General features: G+C 45.8%; 1 protein-coding gene across 1 annotated transcript in view; it reads left to right on the top strand.

The window, feature by feature from the left end:
- LOC144093934 (uncharacterized) overlaps nt 1-19,332 on the top strand; it is a 229,879-nt gene that overhangs the window by 153,934 nt on the left and 56,613 nt on the right. The window contains exon 4 of the mRNA XM_077627695.1: nt 18,546-18,680. Coding sequence (XP_077483821.1) covers nt 18,546-18,680 — 135 coding nt within the window. The remainder of the gene's footprint in view (nt 1-18,545; nt 18,681-19,332) is intronic.

Below are 19,332 nucleotides of genomic sequence, written 5' to 3'. Positions count from 1 at the left end.
GAAACAGGACAAGCGCTGACTCGCAACTAAAAGGTTTATTCAATGAAACCTTCTTATATGAAGAAACAATCAAAGGGAAAAAGCAACACAAAAAAACTAAAAACATGAAACGCAACATTCGTCAGGTGCTCCCGAGATAATTCATCTCCCTATCGCAAAGGAACACAGAAGGTTTGCTGACGCACTTCAGTTGATCCCCTGCGATGTGAAAAGCCTCGACAACTTCTCGTGTCGTCTGATCACTGTGGGTGTATAGCACACGGGTTTGATTGAATAATGCAGTGCATTTTTTCTTTTTCTTTTTCATGACTTTACATTCTAGACAATGTTTGACCAAATGCGAAAGGTCATCACCATTGTTTAAGTTGTTCCTGTGCTCTTGTAGGCGCTTGTTAAGGCAACGCCCTGTCTGACCAATGTAACGCGCTCCACAGGAAAGGGGTACACTGTATACGACACATGTTTTACAGGCCACAAACTTATCCCTGTGCGCAACGCCACATGCTTCTTTTTTCTCCTTGGCCTCTCTCTTTCTTTCAATGGCAGGACATATCTGTTACAGCCCCCGTCAAGCTCAAACAGATATGTCCTGCCATTGAAAGAAAGAGAGAGGCCAAGGAGAAAAAAGAAGGATGTGGCGTTGCGCACAGGGATAAGTTTGTGGCCTGTAAAACATGTGTCGTATACAGTGTACCCCTTTCCTGTGGAGCGCGTTACATTGGTCAGACAGGGCGTTGCCTTAACAAGCGCCTACAAGAGCACAGGAACAACTTAAACAATGGTGATGACCTTTCGCATTTGGTCAAACATTGTCTAGAATGTAAAGTCATGAAAAAGAAAAAGAAAAAATGCACTGCATTATTCAATCAAACCCGTGTGCTATACACCCACAGTGATCAGACGACACGAGAAGTTGTCGAGGCTTTTCACATCGCAGGGGATCAACTGAAGTGCGTCAGCAAACCTTCTGTGTTCCTTTGCGATAGGGAGATGAATTATCTCGGGAGCACCTGACGAATGTTGCGCTTCATGTTTTTAGTTTTTTTGTGTTGCTTTTTCCCTTTGATTGTTTCTTCATATAAGAAGGTTTCATTGAATAAACCTTTTAGTTGCGAGTCAGCGCTTGTCCTGTTTCCCTTCTTTTCTTGTCCCTTGTAGTTCGCGCTGTTCAAATCATCAATATTTTTCTGTTTTTTTTTAGAATACGCTATTTTTAGCTTTTTTTGCAATTGCTACACCTCCTTGAGAGAGTTCCTTCTGACTTTCACAATACGCAGCAAAGAATCCAGTGTTCAACGCGGGAAGCCTGAGTTGGTTAAGTACTTCAAATAGCTACGCACTCTGACCAAACGAGCTCACTTCATGTTCAGCGTACTAATGACGGAAGACCACATACTTGCATTTGCGAGCAAAGAACATTTGCGCGGCATCAAAAACAGCGACCATGCACCCTTTCAGGAAACAGTCGTCACTTAAACAGCGCTCAAAGCTCTGACCATGACGGTCCACACAAAAGTAACGTTGTCAGACAGTTGATGAACCAGGGCTTCCTGCAGTCAACTCCTTCTCTTGAAAGCTTTCTTTGCCTACGATTCATCCGACAAGAAAACATGAAGTTAAAGCAAGAGACCAGCTTACTGATCTCTCCGCCAGAGGACAAGTAAAAATGCAGGGCTCAAGCGATCCAAATGGCTCGGTGCCAGATTACTTTGGCGGTCGTTGATTGTGCGCAGGAAGCCCAAAATAGCCACAGTCTCGGCTATCGTCCTCTCTATATTTTCTTCTTTTTTTCGTTCTTCGTAACCGTTTTTTTCCCTCGGTGGCTTTGGATCCCAGCCTATTCAGAAACATTTTCTGCACCCACATCTTGAAACTAGCGTCCACGGAAAACGCTAAAAATTTGAGGGCGACATGAACAGCGGCGAGATTCTCTATTTTTAGCACACGGCCTCCCCCTTCGGACGACCTCCAGTTTCGGCGATCGATGTGTAAAATCGTTCGCTGCGAAAGCTTGCGTCACTACCTCGCAAGGTCCTCGCTTATGATCGGTTGCGCAAAATTGAGTTAACGGTGGCTGGTCGAGCAAACCAAAAGTAGGGGCCCATGTTTTGGTGGGTGAGTGACGAAGACCTTTTTTTTCTGAAGAACAGCGTAGGTGTGATTTAATAATAAAGAAACCTCGACAGACCTTTCTGTACACTGTGCACTCATGTCGACTCTTTCCGAGATTATTGCGTTAAGCTGATAAAAAATAAAAATATATGAATGTTTTATGCTCGTTTAGGTCCAATTTTTATGCTCAACTTACGTCATTTTATTCGCATCTCTGTTTGCTTTTATTGTTAATTCTTTCTTTTTTTGGGGGGGGGGCGGGGGGGGGATCGTATCTCATTACCTAAATATCCCAATTTTCCCTAAAAGAATACAATTTAAGGAGTCCTCAGCTCTGCGGAACAGAGAGGGGGCTCTTAAAATGTGTCACCTTTGCCTCATGCAAGGGTGACTGAAAGGTGCGGGGTTGCTTTTGGTGACGGTCGACGGTCTGGGAGTTGTATTGCTTCTCGACGATCTTGACAGAATGCATGAAGATCTGAGGACGCAAAGGAAATGTCATCGGAAGTGCCGTGGTTTCACCGCACGGCCTTGATGCATGAAGCAACGTAGAGGGTTCAAACGCAAAACAAACTGCCAATGAACCAACTTCTGCCTCGATGCTTTAGAAGAAACTTGTACAGAGGCTGAGGTGGGTGCTACCCTTGGTCTTATACGGCGCTATTTTCCGAACAGTGACGAGACTATTAGCTGCTGGTTACGTGAAAATCATACTTTGCTAGGTTCGTTGCTTTTTCATCCTTGTAACTCGTACGACGCACACACTCGCTTTCCCCATATGTCTCAGTATTTGTGCATTGCTAGAGCTGTAAAAATGGATATTATGCGTGTTGCAGTGTAGTTCACAGAACGCTGCATTTGCCGAGACCAGCACGTGAGACTCTCTCAACTAAAGTTGTTATGCAGGCTGAAATAAGAGTTCCAAGCGTGGGCTTCGTCTAACTCTTCAATTTCTTTTAGCCGCAACCTTCCTTGCAATGACCCGAAATTCTAAAGCAGCCCGCGAGAGCTACCCGCACCAAATTTGCACTTTAAAGGGTACTTTAAAGCAGCACATTTGTCCACGCGAAAAAGGCGACCCACAGGGCGCGTTTTCAGCAGCAGACGGGCGGCAGAAGAGCAGAAGCGGGCTCAGTCCGAGCTTTCGCTCGAGAGAAGTTCCGTCATTTGCGCGTGAAAGCGAGTCCTTCTCGAGCCCCTGGATAATTTAGACGCGCCCTCCCTTCCTCCCTTCTTCCCTTTCCTCACTGGCAGCGAAGCGCATGACCCGGCCCCGGGTTGGATCGGCCGCGGTGGTGACGACCGCGGGGCGGAGGGCGAGGCAACCACCGCACCTCGCATATATCATTAGTCTTGCGGTCACCTACGCTCTTTCCCTCAGCTCGACGGTCCTGTCGTATTCTTTCACTCTACTCTCATGTTGATGTTCTTGTTGTTGTTGCTCCCGTCTGGCAACTCCCATTCTCATGCAGAGGGCCGCTTTTTGCATCGACGCGAGGTTCTCGCGCGGCACGCAAGCGATTCCCCAGCTGCGCGTTTCCTTTTGGAGGGAATGAAAAGATGTACCGGTGCATGCAACCGGATGTACTCGTTCGCATCTTTCAAAGCGACAGCAGAAAGAGGGCGTTGAAGTGCTGCTTTCATCCTCCATCCTCCTAACGGCGCTTTTTCCTGAAGAGAAGAGCAGGAATTTTTTTTCTTTGTCTCATTTATCCTGCAGGGAATATCAGCTGCGCTTCTGTTGAAAGAGAGAGAGAAATACAGAGAGAGAGAAAGAAAAAGAAAAAGTAAAGCAAAAAGAAAGGAAGAAAGTAGGCAGGAAAGAAAAAAGAAACAAACAAACAAAGGACGAAAGAAAGAAAGAAAGAAGGCAGGAAAGAAAAAGGAAGGAAGGAAGGAAGGAAGGAAGGAAGGAAGGAAGGAAGGAAGGAAGGAAGGAAGGAAGGAAGGAAGGAAGGATGGATGGAAAGCTGGATGGAAAGATGTATGGAAAGCTGGATGGAAAGATGTATGGAAAGATGGATGAAAAGAAAGAAGGATGGAAGAAGGATGGAAGGAAAGATGGAAAGAAAGATGGAAAGATGGAAAGAAAGATGGAAAGAATGAAAGAAAGAAAGGAAGAAAGAAGGAAAGAAAGAAGGAAAGAAAGGTGGAAAGAAGGAAAGAAAGATGGAAAGAAGGAAAGAAAAATGGAAAGAAGGAAAGATGGAAAGAAGGAAAGAAAGATGGAAAGATGGAAAGAAAGATGGAAAGAAAGGTGGAAAGATGGAAAGAAAGATGGAAAGAAGGAAAAAAGATGGAAAGAAGGAAATAAAGATGGAAAGAAGGAAAGAGAGATGGAAAGAAGGAAAGAAGGATGGAAAGAAGGAAAGAAGGATGGAAGGAAGGAAGGATGGAAGGAAGGAAAGAAAGAAAGATGGAAGGAAAAAAAGAAAGAAAGAAAGACAGACAGGAAGAAAGAAAGAAAGAAAGAAAGAAAGAAAGAAAGAAAGAAAGAAAGAAGGAAAGAAAGAAAGAAAGATGGAAAGAAAGATGGAAAGAAAGATGGATGGAAAGATGGATGGAAAGATGGGTGGAAAGAAAGAAGGATGGAAAGAAAGAAGGATGGAAGGAAAGAAGGATGGAAGGAAAGATGGAAAGAAAGATGGAAAGAAGGAAAGAAAGAAGGAAAGAAGGATAGAAAGAAGGAAAGAAGGAAAGAAAGAAGGAAAGAAGGAAAGAAAGATGGAAAGAAGGAAAGAAAGATGGAAAGAAGGAAAGAAAGATGGAAAGGAGGAAAGAAAGATGGAAAGATGGAAAGAAGGAAAGAAAGATGGAAAGAAGGAAAGAAGGATGGAAGGAAAGAAGGATGGAAGGAAGGAAAGAAAGAAAGAAAGAATGATGGAAGGAAAGAAAGAAAGAAAGAAAGACAGAAAGAAAGAAAGAAAGAAAGATGGAAGGAAACAAAGAAAGAAAGAAAGAAAGAAAGAAACAAAGAAAGAAGGAAAGAAACAAACAAAGATGGAAGGAAACAAAGAAAGAAAGAAACAAACAAAGATGGAAGGAAACAAAGAAACAGAGAAAGAGAGAAAGAAAGAAAGACAAAGTTTATCACGTGAAACAGCTGAGTTACGGTAATAAGTAATGCATACATTCATAGTGCCTATCAGTAGCCTCTCGTCGCAAAGGGTGGGCTTCAGGCAGAGCAGATCCCCGGCGCATCATCCTCAGTAGGCACCCTAGCCGTTGTATGCGACATATTGGGCTGCAGTCGATTGTTCCTTCTTTTCTGATGCAGTCATACATCCCACAACACGGCTGATCCATTCTTCTCCATGAACCGTCCAATTCTTTTATTCATAGACTGCTACATCGTAGGACGGATGGTGGAGCTGCACTAGGCGAATTTTCACGACGCCCACTGGGCCGGCATGTTTCGCGCTCTCATGCTGCTCTGATACAACTACGGACCGGCTGCATCATTGATGCTAGCGCCGTAACAAGATCTGCACAGACTTCTCTTCTTCATATGGCTGCCAATTTCTTTACTCCTGCATTGTTAGGTAGGAAACAAGACCGCGCAGAATCCAAGATTAGTCAAATCAAAAGAAACGTAGTGCCTGCTTCTGCAATGTCCAGTCTTGAGCCAGTGCTTGTGACAGTTCGTGCTGAAGTAAAACAAGATATATCGGTATGTAGTTTGTCGCAGCGGGAATCCCAAATCCACTCGCTACGCAGGAAAGATTCTATCCATAAGTGCATTCGAGGAAATGTAAGTGTGGTCAAGCTATCCACGCGGGCTCGGAAATTGGTACTGGCGCGAAGGGTGCCGTTGTCGCTTCATCCGTTGTCGGCCCCGCTTTGTCGATCCCGCGTTGTCGCTTCTCTCGTTCTTTTATCGGCCGTTGTCGTCTCTGCCGTTGTCACTTGTGCCATGGTCGTTTCCTATGCCCGGGTGCGAGGAAATATCTGCAATTTGTATCTTTTTTTCTACTGTTTTCTGTACATGAAAATAAAACATACACTTGGGGGGTTGATATTGAAGATGTAGAAGAGCTTCGCTTACAGGAAGTACCTTAACTGTCACTTCTGGCGAATATCTTGAGTCTCCTGTTTCAAGCTAAGCGATGGACACTCGCGATAAATGCAGCGTGAGTAGCAAACAATGACGAAATATAGCTTGCTCAAAAGTTATCATCCTAAGTGTAAAGGCCAGACCGAAGCCTTTCGCCGGTGCTCTCAAGTTTTGCGCACTAGTCCGGAGCTTGATAAATGAGATCGACGAGTAGACAGGTGAAAAGGGTTTGAAAGTAATTTTTCTTGCCTCAGCGAAGAAAAAAGGTTCACGGTATTTGCCCATTCAAATTCTGAGGGAGAAAAGGTTCTATTTTAGCGCTCTCGTTATCACGGTGGCTAACTTAATCGCGTCACCTGGTAAAAGCAAGTACAAAAAATGAGAGTGAGGTTAAAAACTTTGAGCCAATTCTAAAATTTTCCAACACCTGATGCTGTTTTCGGGGCTTTGTCACTGCGTTGTTTTGTGAATGTGATTGAGTTAACCTAAACAGAAACTGTAACCCTGAAATCTATTTTCAGTGCTACTCTCGGCACAATAATAAATGCTTCGCATTCGAAGAGATGAAGCACAAATGTACTTGTGGTGTGTTGATAAATTTTTATTAATACGGACAGGTTCACTGCGCTCATACACTGAGAGCGATGAACCAATAATTTAAATGTAATCCTCATTGTTATTTCTAAATATTCTCGTTGCAAAATGTCGACAGTTATACATATAAGGGTCTTTTTCTGGCACCGGTTGCGAGATTTTCTCTCGCTGGAACCAAAGCGCTATCATTTACGGGGATGGCTGAATGCCCAGCTACCCAAACCAGACGAAACTGTTGTAATATAATAGGGTGGAGGTCTCCGTTTAGGTTGTTTCTGCACGCAATTTGTGAATCTATGAGGACGTGTATGAAGCTAGTGAAGCAGAGGACGACGCGAGAACTGCACCGGCAAATGTGTGCTCCTCTAGATTGTTAGTCCTATTCATGCTGGATGCGTGTGTTTTACCGAGTTGAGAGTATGCCACCGACGTCACCCAACTTCCCACTACACCAGCTAGCGTACAGGGAATATGTCGCGGCCTCTCCTTACTCGTTGTTCGGGTTTGAATTTATACGTTGTGGTACGGATGCATTTCGTGACTTTCCACCTTACAGCAGTTGTCGTGCGATTTCTGACGTCACTTATATCTCTCTGTCCTTTCCGCTTAATGTTAACGGCTTTTTTATTTCCTCACTCTTTCTGATTCCCTTTGTTTGCGCATGTTTCTCTGCTTTTTTTTTCCTTTGTGATGCTGTTAAACCAATACCTACGGCAGTTCCTATGCAGCTCACAATCAACATTTTCAAATATTTTAAACACCGGTATTTTTATTTTTTAATGCAAATGTCACCGTGGTTTCGTTGGTGCATTGCTGTTAATCCACTAAAAAAAATAAGTAATGGGCACCATTTGATAACCAAAAAAATTTAGCCCCTCACCTCGCCCATTTCGCACAAAATCGCTTCCGAGCAAACGTCACCCCGCGGGATAACCGAGTAAGCCGCCGGATCAGAGGCGCCCATTCGCGGCGAGCGCGCGTCGTTTCAATGTTTTCCGGCGCTTCGCACCGCGTGCAGAGGACGCGGCGGCCTCGGCATCTCAGCTTTGTGCCTAATCACGCGTTCCCACAAATGCCTCTCACCCTGACCGCGTAGCACCCGACCGTCCGCACCGCCGTACAGAGGCCGGCCGCAGTAATCCTGCGGGCACGGTACCCCTCGCACCTTCTCTTTTTCCCTCTTCCTGTGAATGAAGCCGACGCACAACCCGCTCCTGCTGCGGATGCGTCGTTTGCATATTTATGAGCCTTCGCTCGCTCGCTTCGCCGTGCTCTCGAGTATGTGCCGCTCGCCATGGGCAGTTAAATGCAGCTCCCCTGCAAGCTGCTGTCCGGCTCTGGGAGGAAACGTCAAGGCCGCGACTGGTGCCGAGGATTCCTTCTTCAGCGTGTCTCTTGGGACGCCACTAACAAGTCTAATGGACGCGACCATCAAAACATTCCTCTTATAGCGAAAGGAAGTGCAGACCCTCTCAAATGCGGAGAGAAGCAATGTTAGGGAACAAATTGGAGTATTAGAGTCCTTTAACATAACAGACACACACTGGCGTAGTCTTATACCGGGACATCCACGTTTCGCTCTGCAAGCGCGGCCCAACATCCCAGCCCACCTACTGAGCATGCACTACAGGCATTTAGCTGGTGCTGTGTTGCGTGTGTATCTGTACATATCTTTTGTTCCCTTTGTATCGCTGTGTATATGAGTGAAACCTCTACACTTATGAGGCGTACTAAATTCCCCAACGAGAATAGTGCAATTTAAAGTACTAAGAGGAGAAAATATTTCACTTCATCAATTTTTTTCTCAGATATCTGCGCTATATCTTAAGTGTATCTGTGATGAATGAGCATATTCGTGTGTACAAACGCATGCTTTTTTTCGAGCCTTAGAAAGACGCTCTGGCAGTCTAAACACTGAGACCGGATCACGTCGCTGGGAAGCCGGCTTCCCAGTGTTGATTTACCAAGAATGTTTGGTGCACACTGGGGGCTTCTCATGGCATTTCTGTGAAGATTGAAAACAGTCTAAGCATTCTTACACTCCTGATATTATGCCGCAGTGGTTTGTTACCAACGCGCATATGCAGCAGGTGGATCGGACAGTCGTGCTTGTCCATGCGAGCCCTAGAGATACATGGCCGATGGGTGCATAATGTTGGTCCTCCCAACAGGCAGTATCAAATAGCCTGTTCAGTGGAACATTCCGACAAGTTGCGCATAGCTTTTTCACTGAAAAAAATGTGAAAAACGTAAATGCTGAAGCCCTGGTTTTTCTACTTGGAACTGCAGCTTGATCTTCGTTAAAGCCGGCTTTCAGCGACCAATAACACAGGATTGTAGCGCCCGCTCCACAGAAACTTCGCTTGAGTTTCGATACCTGGGTGAACTAAATATAATTTACAGAACGTTGACATGGCTTGTCGCTAGTTCTTACACAAGGTAGCGCTATATTGTCAGCGTAAAAATCTTTGATACTGTGTACAATAACGACGAGAAAGAATAAGAAGAAGAGCATCACTCCTCACGAAAGAGTAAGAGTGAAGGTGAAAATGAAAAGCTCGCAACACGCGGCGCTTTCATAGCATATTACGTGCTGAGCTCATTGCGGATAGCAGCCGTATTGTGTGCAGTCTAGCGTACTGCCCTATTACGGCCACTTGTATCACAGTGATTGGAACTTTTATCCTTCGCGCATAAAATTCGCTTGTGAACGCCTCGCTTAACTTACAGAACTGCCTCGTTTAGGTTATGCTAGCTAGCCGAACCCATCTAGAGCTTTGAAACAATGGTTTTCGGGATTATTTCGTAAAGGCGCGCGGAAGAGGAGAGGGTCAGTGTTCTTATTACCCCCGACTACAAGGCCATACTCGCGCAGCGACGAACAGCATGCTAATCGGCCATTCGGAATAAATATGAGCCATTCCTTTCTGTGAACGTGTTTATGCCCCTCCTACTTGTGGCTATTTTAATGACCTGCACTTTTTTTAAGTAAGAAATAAAAATGAAGATACCTACTGCCACAGATACAACCCATCGATTCTGTTGGGTTGTGATGAATAAACGTGTTTTCAATAACTTAATTGATTCACTGCAATCAAAGGAATTATAGTGGGATACAACTCAAGAACAAAGCGACGGACACTCCTCAAAGGAAGCCGTCCAGCAAATGGCGTCGTCCGTTTGTCTTGAGGTCACGGTTTAATCTCTAGCGTGCCCTTCCATGTGGCTGGCAGGTACCTCCGTGAAACGAGATTAATTTCGACGTCATGACAATCTCTGCACACCATTGGCTGGACTTTGAAGAGTGTCTGCCCCTTCTTTCTTCAACAGTTCGGACAAAGGCAACAAAAGAAAAAATTCAGTGCATATAGCAGCCAATATTTCACCAGCCCAGCGCTAATTTTCTCTCGATCGCACGAAGGCAAAGGAACAGCGAAAAGCATTCGTCATAACCGAAAGTCATGTGTCCCATTCTGCCACTTCCCTTTTAGCACATCCTTGAGGAGCTGGACAAGGACCGGAATAGAGAATAAGTTCGCGTCTCTTTGTGCACATGTCTCGCGCACGCTCAACGCAATCACATTCAGCATGATCATGCTCAACGCGTACGCTCAGTGCTCAACACGATCACGTTCAACACGACCACGCTAAAACCGTACGCTCAATGCGATCATGTTTAACGCGTACGCACAAAGCTCAACACGATCACGTTCAACATGATCATTGCCAACACGTACGCTCAACGCTCAACACGATCACGCGCCTGGCTTCTGTGTACAAGCTCACTATACGGCAGCGCTGCACACAACTCGTGCCAAAAAAGTGCAGGAATGGAGCACCTCACTTCGCAGAACTCTATTTCGCATCTGAGTGCTCTGCCGATCGCGGCCCACTATGGTACCACCGCCTTTTGCGCTTCGCTGTACCCCTGCTTCCATAAAACGAGCAATCTACCACGAGGCGTCGGCGCGCGCGTTCTCATATTGCCTGGCCCAGCAGTGGTTCGGCCCTGTTTCCGATTACCGGCTGCAAATGAACGCGCGGCCGATGTTTGCTTCATTTCTCAGTCGAAAGGGGAATAATCTCCCCACGCCCCTATCCTGCAGAAATGCGGGTTCTGGCGAGCTTGCTATGCTCGCCGCTGCAGGTTACGCTCGGCACCTGCTTTCAGTACAAGCGCTTCGGGGTGCACGGTGGCTGTCTGCGTTGGGCGCAATTCGCAACGCGAATGTTTACGATAAATGCCCTTCACTCTTTGGCACCTTAAAGCAATGCGCCTGTGACGGGCTTATTCAGAATCTGTTTCCAGCTGAGCTCCACTACCGCACTGTTTGCTTATTACTTCGCGTGTCAAATGTCGTTCTCTTCACAGTTCCGCGAGGTGTCAGGCTCATTCAAATGATAAACTGGGCGTGGCATTTAATTAGATGCAGTGTTATAAAGGCAATTTATTATCTATAGAGTACCGCTTTTTAGGTAGGCCATTTAATTAAGAACCGCTGCTCTTCTAAAGACCAGCTAAGTTGCTGAATTAAGATGAGCTGGTCTTCGAAATAGTCAGCTACACTGGTATTCAGTTATTGCAGTTGAAGCCAACAGTTGAAGTGTTTCTCCTTTAGGCTCGATTCTCTGGCCAGAACTCACTGAATCACACTATTTGCGACGAAATGGCGTAATTGTTGGCATCGCATGCGTTAATTTTATTAAAACAACGTGTTCTAACTGTTCTTAGTAAATAAAATTAAACAACATAAGTTCCCTCCCCCCACACACACACTAAATAAAGTAAAAGCTCCTAAATTATGGCTTGGCATTTGCCAAGACCATCACTAGGCTTTTACACGATTGCCATCAAGACTGGGATCAGTAATAGGTGCTCAACGGAGCTAAAACTCTTATGCTTTCGGCCGTTTCTCCAACCTTGCGTAAGCAGTAGCCTCTACAAAGATGTCCAACTATTCCTGGCATATGAAAGTTGGTGTGTTTCCTTATAAAAAACTGACCTGTGGCCTTTTTTTTTTCAGGAATATATCGTCAGGCATTTGAGACTCACGCATCGCCCCGCCCCCTCTCTCTATTGAAGGGCTCTCTTTCAATGTTTATTTCCAACATCTCACATCCGCCTTCAGAAAATGTCAGAAAGGCTTGAAAACTTTGCACCCGCGCGTGGTCAAAGAGTAAGCAACCGTAACCAAGACTTAGCTTGAGTGCCTTGCTCAGATTAAATATCACTTTTTCTTGTCACCGGTTCAAATTTTAAAAAGAAAAGTGCCAACGAGTGGAGAAAAGTCACACTACCCCGAAGCACTTATCGTTCTCGTCCAAAGTAGAGCACGCTGCTGCTGTATCAAAATGGTAGGAGGCCGTCTTCTTTTAAGTTTGCTTTTCCCAGCATCTAAGTCGTTTTCGCATTTTTTTCTTCTACTTTCCAGAAAAGCAATGTTTTCAGAAAGCCGATCTTTCCGCTCTGTTGCGCTTCACGTTTCTTCATCTTCTCAATCTAGATACACACGCTCAGAAGAGTTTGACAGGCTGACAAAAAAAAACAGAAAGGCGAAAGGAAAAAGGCTTGGACATCGCCCAAAGAGCTTGTCAGTGCTCAAAAACTGGTCCGGGCAGTCAGAACGAGATAGCGTTGGGCTCGAAGATGTTTCTCCCCCTGTTTCACCTGAAACTATTTGCTTGTTTGTTTATTTTTTCCCGCGGATGTTTTTAGATCGCAATCCACGCCGAGCCGAGCAACGCTCGGGGCGTTGGACGATAGTCGTTTTAGTTCAGAGTGACTTCAAGTCTGTACTACAGAGTATCATGTGGCTCACTCCGTTTTTCGGTTTGCTTTTTCTACTTTCTTTTTCTCTCTCTACACCTGCTTCTTCCATTACACATCTCGCTTTTCCGTCGCCTCGGCTCCTTTTAAAAGCTTATACAGCCCTTCGGCGCAATCCTGCAGACCCCGAATTGAAAGAAGTAATCGCTCTTTTTTTTTCTGCGGACGGTCCTAGTACCACAGCACTGCGTCTGTGTACTGATGGCCTGGCCGTCGCGTTGCGGCTTTCCAAAGCCTCCGTTTTCTCTAAAAATATCCATGTTGAGGTGTTCAAGTGTTCTCAGCTGTCCTTGAGCTGTCCTCCGTTCATGCTCTCCTCTGGCCCGTTCTTGAGTTTCCGCCCGCTGTGGCACTCCAACATCTTATAGTGTTAACAGGACGTACGCGCGCGTAAAATTGTGCAGACACAAAATATCGAACGCGAATAAACGATATGATTTTATTCTTGGGCGTAAGGAGATGCCTTCTGGCAAGTTTATGTCGCAGGCCTTGAGTGGACATAATTTATTATGATTTTCAATGTTGCCTAAAGAGCGCTTGAGATTTCCGCCCGCGTCGACTGACGTCACGTGCCCTCGCCTCAAGTGTTTTGTAGTCACTGAACCTGGCGGTTGTTGAGAATAACATCCGGGGCTTGCTGGCGACGCGGACGTCATCAGAATGTGTCGGGTAGCCAAGGTTGGCCGGTCGACCGTGAAGTCAAGGGGCACTTGAGCGCTGGCGCCAATGAGAATAGAACTGCCGGTACAAAATCGTTTGTAGTTCATTATTAACCCTACGCAGGGGTGTGTTCAGCTCATTTTTACAAATAATAGGCCCTTGGGACTCTTTCAAAGCAAAACAAAAAACCTGACAGTGAATAACTGTGCATCTGTATCCTCTAAATGCCTTTCCTTCCTTTCCTTTTCTTTCATAATCGATGCTGAACAGTACTTTTCTACTACGTTGCTCCCTCCATACTAATTCACCCACCCATTAGTCTACTCTCTCACGAATACTCTGCGATCAGGCAGCAATTTTCACCGCTTTTCTTGGACCCTTCTAGATCGCAAGTGGCGAGCGCAAGTTAAGAATGCCGGAAGCGGCTGTGCTGCAAACGTGCAACTTCACATCGCTTAACTGTTTTTGTGGGTTTCTAATCACGTTACTTTAATCATTGTATCCGCTATAACGGCGTCATACGACCTTTCTGTATCCCTTCTATTGCTGCCAGAGCACTGAAACTCAGGTTTGCTTATTCTTTTTGTGCGTAAGTGACCGGGTTGCCACGCTGAAAACATGGCAGCAACATTACGCTGTGAAATACGGGAGCCATTACTTATTAACATCAATCCAAAAGCAGTTTTACGGATGCAAGGGGAAGCAGTGCAGCTTACGCAGAAACTTCCTGGTTGAAGAAAAATTCGGCCCTGGTGCAGTATTTGATCACAGAACTACTGCCTACTTGAGCCACTCGCTCTACCAACTTAGCTAGCCAGAGGGGCGAGCAGATGACATGGCGAGGTTGAATTGGTGAGCACTCGATGAGGAAACAATGCTGGCCAGTTGTGTTTAGGGGAATCCTCGATTCAGATTGAGACTTGAAATGTCGGAGTAAATACTCATTAGCTTCAACGCCCCCCCCCCCCCCCCCCCCCCCAAGCACAGTCTTCCGACTGCTGTTAGATTTACTTTGTGAATAGTTCATGTCATCATCACCAGCCTGACTACGCCCACTGCAGTGCAATTGCCTCTCCCATGTCTCTCCAATTAACCTTGTCCTTTGCCAGCTGCGCCCACCGTATCCCTGCAAACTTCTTAATCTCATCTGCTCACCTAACTTTCTGCCGCCCTCTGTTGCGCTTGCATTGTCTTGTAATCCACTCCGTTATCCTTAAGGACAAGTGGTTATCTTGCCTTTGCAGTACATGCCCTGCCCAAGCCCATTTCTCCCTCTTAATTCCGACTAGGATGTCGTTAACCCCTGTCTTAGCCCTGACTTACTCTGCCCTCTTCCTCTTTCTTAACGTTAAACCTATCATTTTTCTTTCCATACCTCTCTTCTCGGTCCTTAAGTTGAACCTTTTTCGCTAGCCTCCATGTTTCTGCCCCATAGCAGAGTACCGGTAAGATACAGCTGTTGTATAGTTTTCTATAGTTCTATATAGTATTTTCTGTAGTTCTCTATATAGTTCATGTACGTAGCACAGTATCTGGCTGTAATAAATGACATGTTCAAATAAAAAATAAGAAATATACTAGCCACCTTGTTAAGCTCCTATGGTAGAGCGACTGCCTCGGATAAGCAGTGTTCTCGGGTTCAATCCTTGGACTAGGAAGAATTTTTCTTTCCACCTAAAAGCTTTCGTGGAAGATGTATAGCTTTTCGTTGTAGCCGCGCAGCTGAGTTTGGATGGATGCTAATAGAAATTACTCTTATTTCGAATCTGACTCCACCTTCGGGGATACCCGTAAACGCATAAGATGGACACTAACGCTGTATTTCTCTCACGGTAGCAGGGCACTGGCGCCTTGCCAAGTGAATGACTTTCCAATCGTCGAGATTTTTTCTTTAAAACGATGCTGAAAATATCACCACCTTAATTATGTTTTTCTTTGTGCAAATAAGTTTATTACTTTATTTGCTACGTTTATGTTAGTGCAGCAGCGAATGATGTGTGTATTGCTTATAAATTTATACCTGGAAATTGAATATTCTTTCTGCCGCTTGATTCAAACATCAGATATCGATAATGAAGTTGAAAAGATTTAAAACTCCGTGGTAATCGCGCCTGCAAATTGATGGTGGTTAAGCTTTGCCTCAGATAGCCGCATAAGAAAATAAAATGGTGGGTACACTTAAGCTCCGCCGTAAGCGTATCACGCGATAGCGTAACGGGTTAATTCCTATGTAAGCAGAATTGGTCACTCTGTAGTTTACATTCATACACCCCTGGGAGACCTCATACCACTCCTGGCGCTGTGGAGCAGCACTTGGGCGATGCACCACTGCCCTGCGATGGCAGGTGCTCCCAGCGGTGGGCCTTGTGCTTCGCACGTTTCTCTTCCCCAGCGACCAATTATTAATTTAACTGCCATGGTAGACAGTTTGCTCACCGCCCGGTGGGCAAGTTGGGATTACGCCTCAAGGGTACGTGACTTAGGTGGCCCACCTGCATCCTAGCTTGCTCTCTTGGCGCCACATGCCAGAGTCATGCTACTGATTTTTCGCTCATAACGTCAACGCCAACTCCGGGTTTTCTGCGTAGCGGGATCTTTGACGCTATCGCATTAAAAGTACTCACTTCATCGAGTACTGCAATACTCACGTCATCAAAGTACTCACGTCGTCGCCAAAGGTGACCGTGTTTTCGAAATTACAAAAACTGTTATGGATATTACTTTCTCAGGGCCACACGCCTCTAAATTACTTGGGAGCCTAAAAATAATAGCTAAGAAGTTAACTGATCAATATTAGTTAACCAGCCTGCTAGTTAGCACGTCATAGCTGTATTTTGATGTACGACACCACTGACAATGCTATGCCGTTAAAGCGCTGTTCTAACTCAAAAAGCCTATTTCGAAAAAATGTGTAAAGTCTTAGGTGAAACACCCTGTATATCTCTTGTTAGCTGCATAAATCTCAAACCCTACGCTCTGTCCCAGAAAATGAAAGATATATCTTTATTGTTAATTTCGCGGTTAAAACTGAATTCATTATCCAGGTTCGGTCTGTATTTCAATATGACAGTATGCGTTTTCATCCTTTTTGTCTTTTTTTGTGGGGAGAGTTATTGCCCATATAAATTCTCTTGCTGGCTCATTATATAATTTTTTTCTTTCTGTAGACTTCAGCAGTGTGTGGGGAGCAGGGCATTCGTCAAACAGGACTTGTAGCCTGCGCATTTTTCCTTTGTTCAGATTATAGTTGGTGGCTCCGTATGCAAGACGGTAAATGAGAACCGCCCTTCCCAATGTCTTCAGAGTGTCTGTGCGGCCCCCTCCTCTTCTGTTCCGAGTTCTTCGAGTCAGTTTGAGTAGTGGGTCCCACTGCATTGTGTCTTCTCTTATCCAGGCGTTTGCGTTCTCTCTGAATTTAACTGAACCCAGAAGATACTCAGATTGCCTTTGATGGATTCTTGTATCTCATGCTCTTCGATGGAGAGTGGCACCTTCTACTTCTTTCACTGACTTCCACCTGTCAGCAAAATTTTAGTATTTCCCGAGGATTGCTTCATACCCGTGTCCCTCACTGCCCACTCTAAGTGTGCTTGCATCTTCGTCGCGACTTCTTTGCAGTTGACGTAATTTTTTCTTCCGATCCATAACATAAGGTCCTCTTCACACACAGTCTGCCTGCACCCGGTAGCCGGCTAAGCCCCGTCAGTGCCTGACGGGTCCGCTCCCATCTGTTTCGCGTCCAGGAAGAAGCAATCTGCGATCTCTTCTTCCATGGTTACCAGGTCTATGTTGGCCCTCAGGGCTCTTTGCGTGGCCTTGATATGGCCTCTTCATTTTTCCGTTCGTAGCACTGTACGTTCGCCGCAGCTTGTAAGAAGACGTGTGATAGTAAAATCTTGCACAGTGTTCTTCCCACCTAGGGATCGGCCACTCTTCTCTCGCACTTCCGTGTTTCTTTATATTTGCTTCTGACACACCCTAGGTACACGTAACGCCTAGCTATACTTGTATACTTGAACGCCAGGTGTTTGAGTGTGTTCCGTAAGTTCAGTGAGTAGCGATCTGGTGACCAGGGACGCGTCGTCTATTTCGATTTCCCCTTCGTAGTTTCGTGCATTAGTTGCTGCTGAGTTGGGAGGTGTTCGTAGTTCCCTCTGGGAGGTCCACTTCTCGCGTCTTGCCCCAGTCGAAAACCGTGACCGTCTTCATAGTGCTGACGGGTTTCTTTCGCTTGAGGTAAATACAGATAGGGAACTGATATCTGCCCAGAGCGCCTGTTTTCATCCTTCACGAAGAGGCCAAGGTATTATTCGCCCAAGTGAAATCAGGGTTATTATCAACTCAAATTCTGTTTAGGCCTTCTCTATTGTGTTGGATCATGTCGCTGACGTGTTCCAGACCGCCGTCTACGGCAAACTTCAGTAGTTCCAAGCCTTTCGAGGTGTTACTGCTGCAGCCCCACTGCATGTGCCCAGTTTTAGTCTCCTCCGATGATATTATGGTAGGTTCAGCGTTCACGCTTGATGCGTTTTATCTACTGGAATTCATTGTCCCTGCTCCTTCTAGTGTCCGGGTGTATATAAACGGAGCAGATTATATTCTTGCGTTTTAATCTGTTTACGTCAATTTGAATCGCCACCACTGAAAGCCTCTTTCGGCCAAAGTGGCCGATCTATCAACGAGCGGGGGGGGGGGGGGGGGGGGGGGGGGGGGGGGGGACGATATTTAAAGAATAACTGAGATGTGCACATAGCTTGACGTAGCAGGTCTCCTAAGAAGTGCGCACCATGTACCGACGATACAAAAATTCTAGGTAAGAGTAAAGATTGAACTGCACGTGAACTGCTGGAATCTTATAGCGTAAGAAGAAAAGTGGCAAATATTGCGTCAGCGATGTTTCAATTGTCTTGTGCAGATCGGAATATAGCCTTTTCTCTGTCATGAGATATGATGTTTTTACTCTTTATGTCGGCTTAATAAGTTGGTTTTGGCAGGTGTCTTTCTAGCCTAGCATTCGTCCGTGTGTTTGCGCCTCCCTAAAATGAATGGGGGTCTTGCGCTGCAGTTATGCAAACTTGTAACCAACTCGCAAAAAAGCTCATCGCACTGAAGTGTTTGTAATGTTTATTTATTCTTGCTATGTGTTTCAAGCTTTTTGCCAAGGACAGCTCGTTTCAAATATATATGACATATATTGCGCTCAACGATCTCGTGTTTCACGGGAAACTGTTTCTATGGCGTACAAGGCCCATGTTCGGCTCCACGAAATAATGTCTGACCTTTCTCTGCACTTCGCAGCTTCGCCGCTGGGTGGCTCCTGCGACCACGACGAGACGTGCGCCTATTCGGTGCCGCACTCGTCCTGCCAGAAGAACGAGTGCCGCTGCCTCGACGGACACGAGCCCGACGCACAAGCGACCAAGTGCACGCCCAGTGAGTGCCGCACGCTTGCTTTTTTTTTTTGGCCAAACTGTCCCAAATGCCTGCGTTCCGTGGAAGCCCCAATTCATCAGCTTCTGTTGGCTGACGCGCGCATTGAATGCATGAAAAAAATTTATTGGGTAATTTTTGAGGGACACATGGGAATGGGGTCACCAGTCCGGCAGTCTTGGACTCCAGTGGCTGTCGCTCCTCCAAGCTCGTGCTACGAGGGCTTTTTGGGCCTCGAGTCCGGAGCTGCACACGGCAGCCTCCCCACCCCTCAATAGTTGGCATCGCATTTTAATCGTAAAGTGGTTTGCTTGGACAGGTCCACATCACGTGCCCATCCACAATCACCGAAGCTCTCACTGACTGCATTTTATCACTTGTTCAAACTGCTTTGCTGTACCAACCCCTTATGTAATACACCCAGTGAGTCTTTAAGATATTAAAATGAAATGAAATGTGACGCACGCCCACCTTTTTCCCGCACAATTTGCATCTGGGGTTGTAATACTTGGGGCTTATTAAGAGAGACGGGCGCGTGAGCTGTAGGTCCCAGTCTAGAGGCGTCACTATCTAACCTCTTCCGCTTTGGAAGGCCCCTTGGCAGGGAGTGGATATTTTTTTCTAGATAGTCTGCAGTGTTATAGCACCTCCGCGT

The sequence above is a fragment of the Amblyomma americanum genome, chromosome 6, assembly GCF_052857255.1.
Source record: "Amblyomma americanum isolate KBUSLIRL-KWMA chromosome 6, ASM5285725v1, whole genome shotgun sequence".
NCBI lineage: Eukaryota > Metazoa > Arthropoda > Arachnida > Ixodida > Ixodidae > Amblyomma > Amblyomma americanum.
The sequence above is the reverse complement of the archived record's forward strand: the minus strand, read 5'-3'. Positions and strand labels throughout refer to the sequence as shown.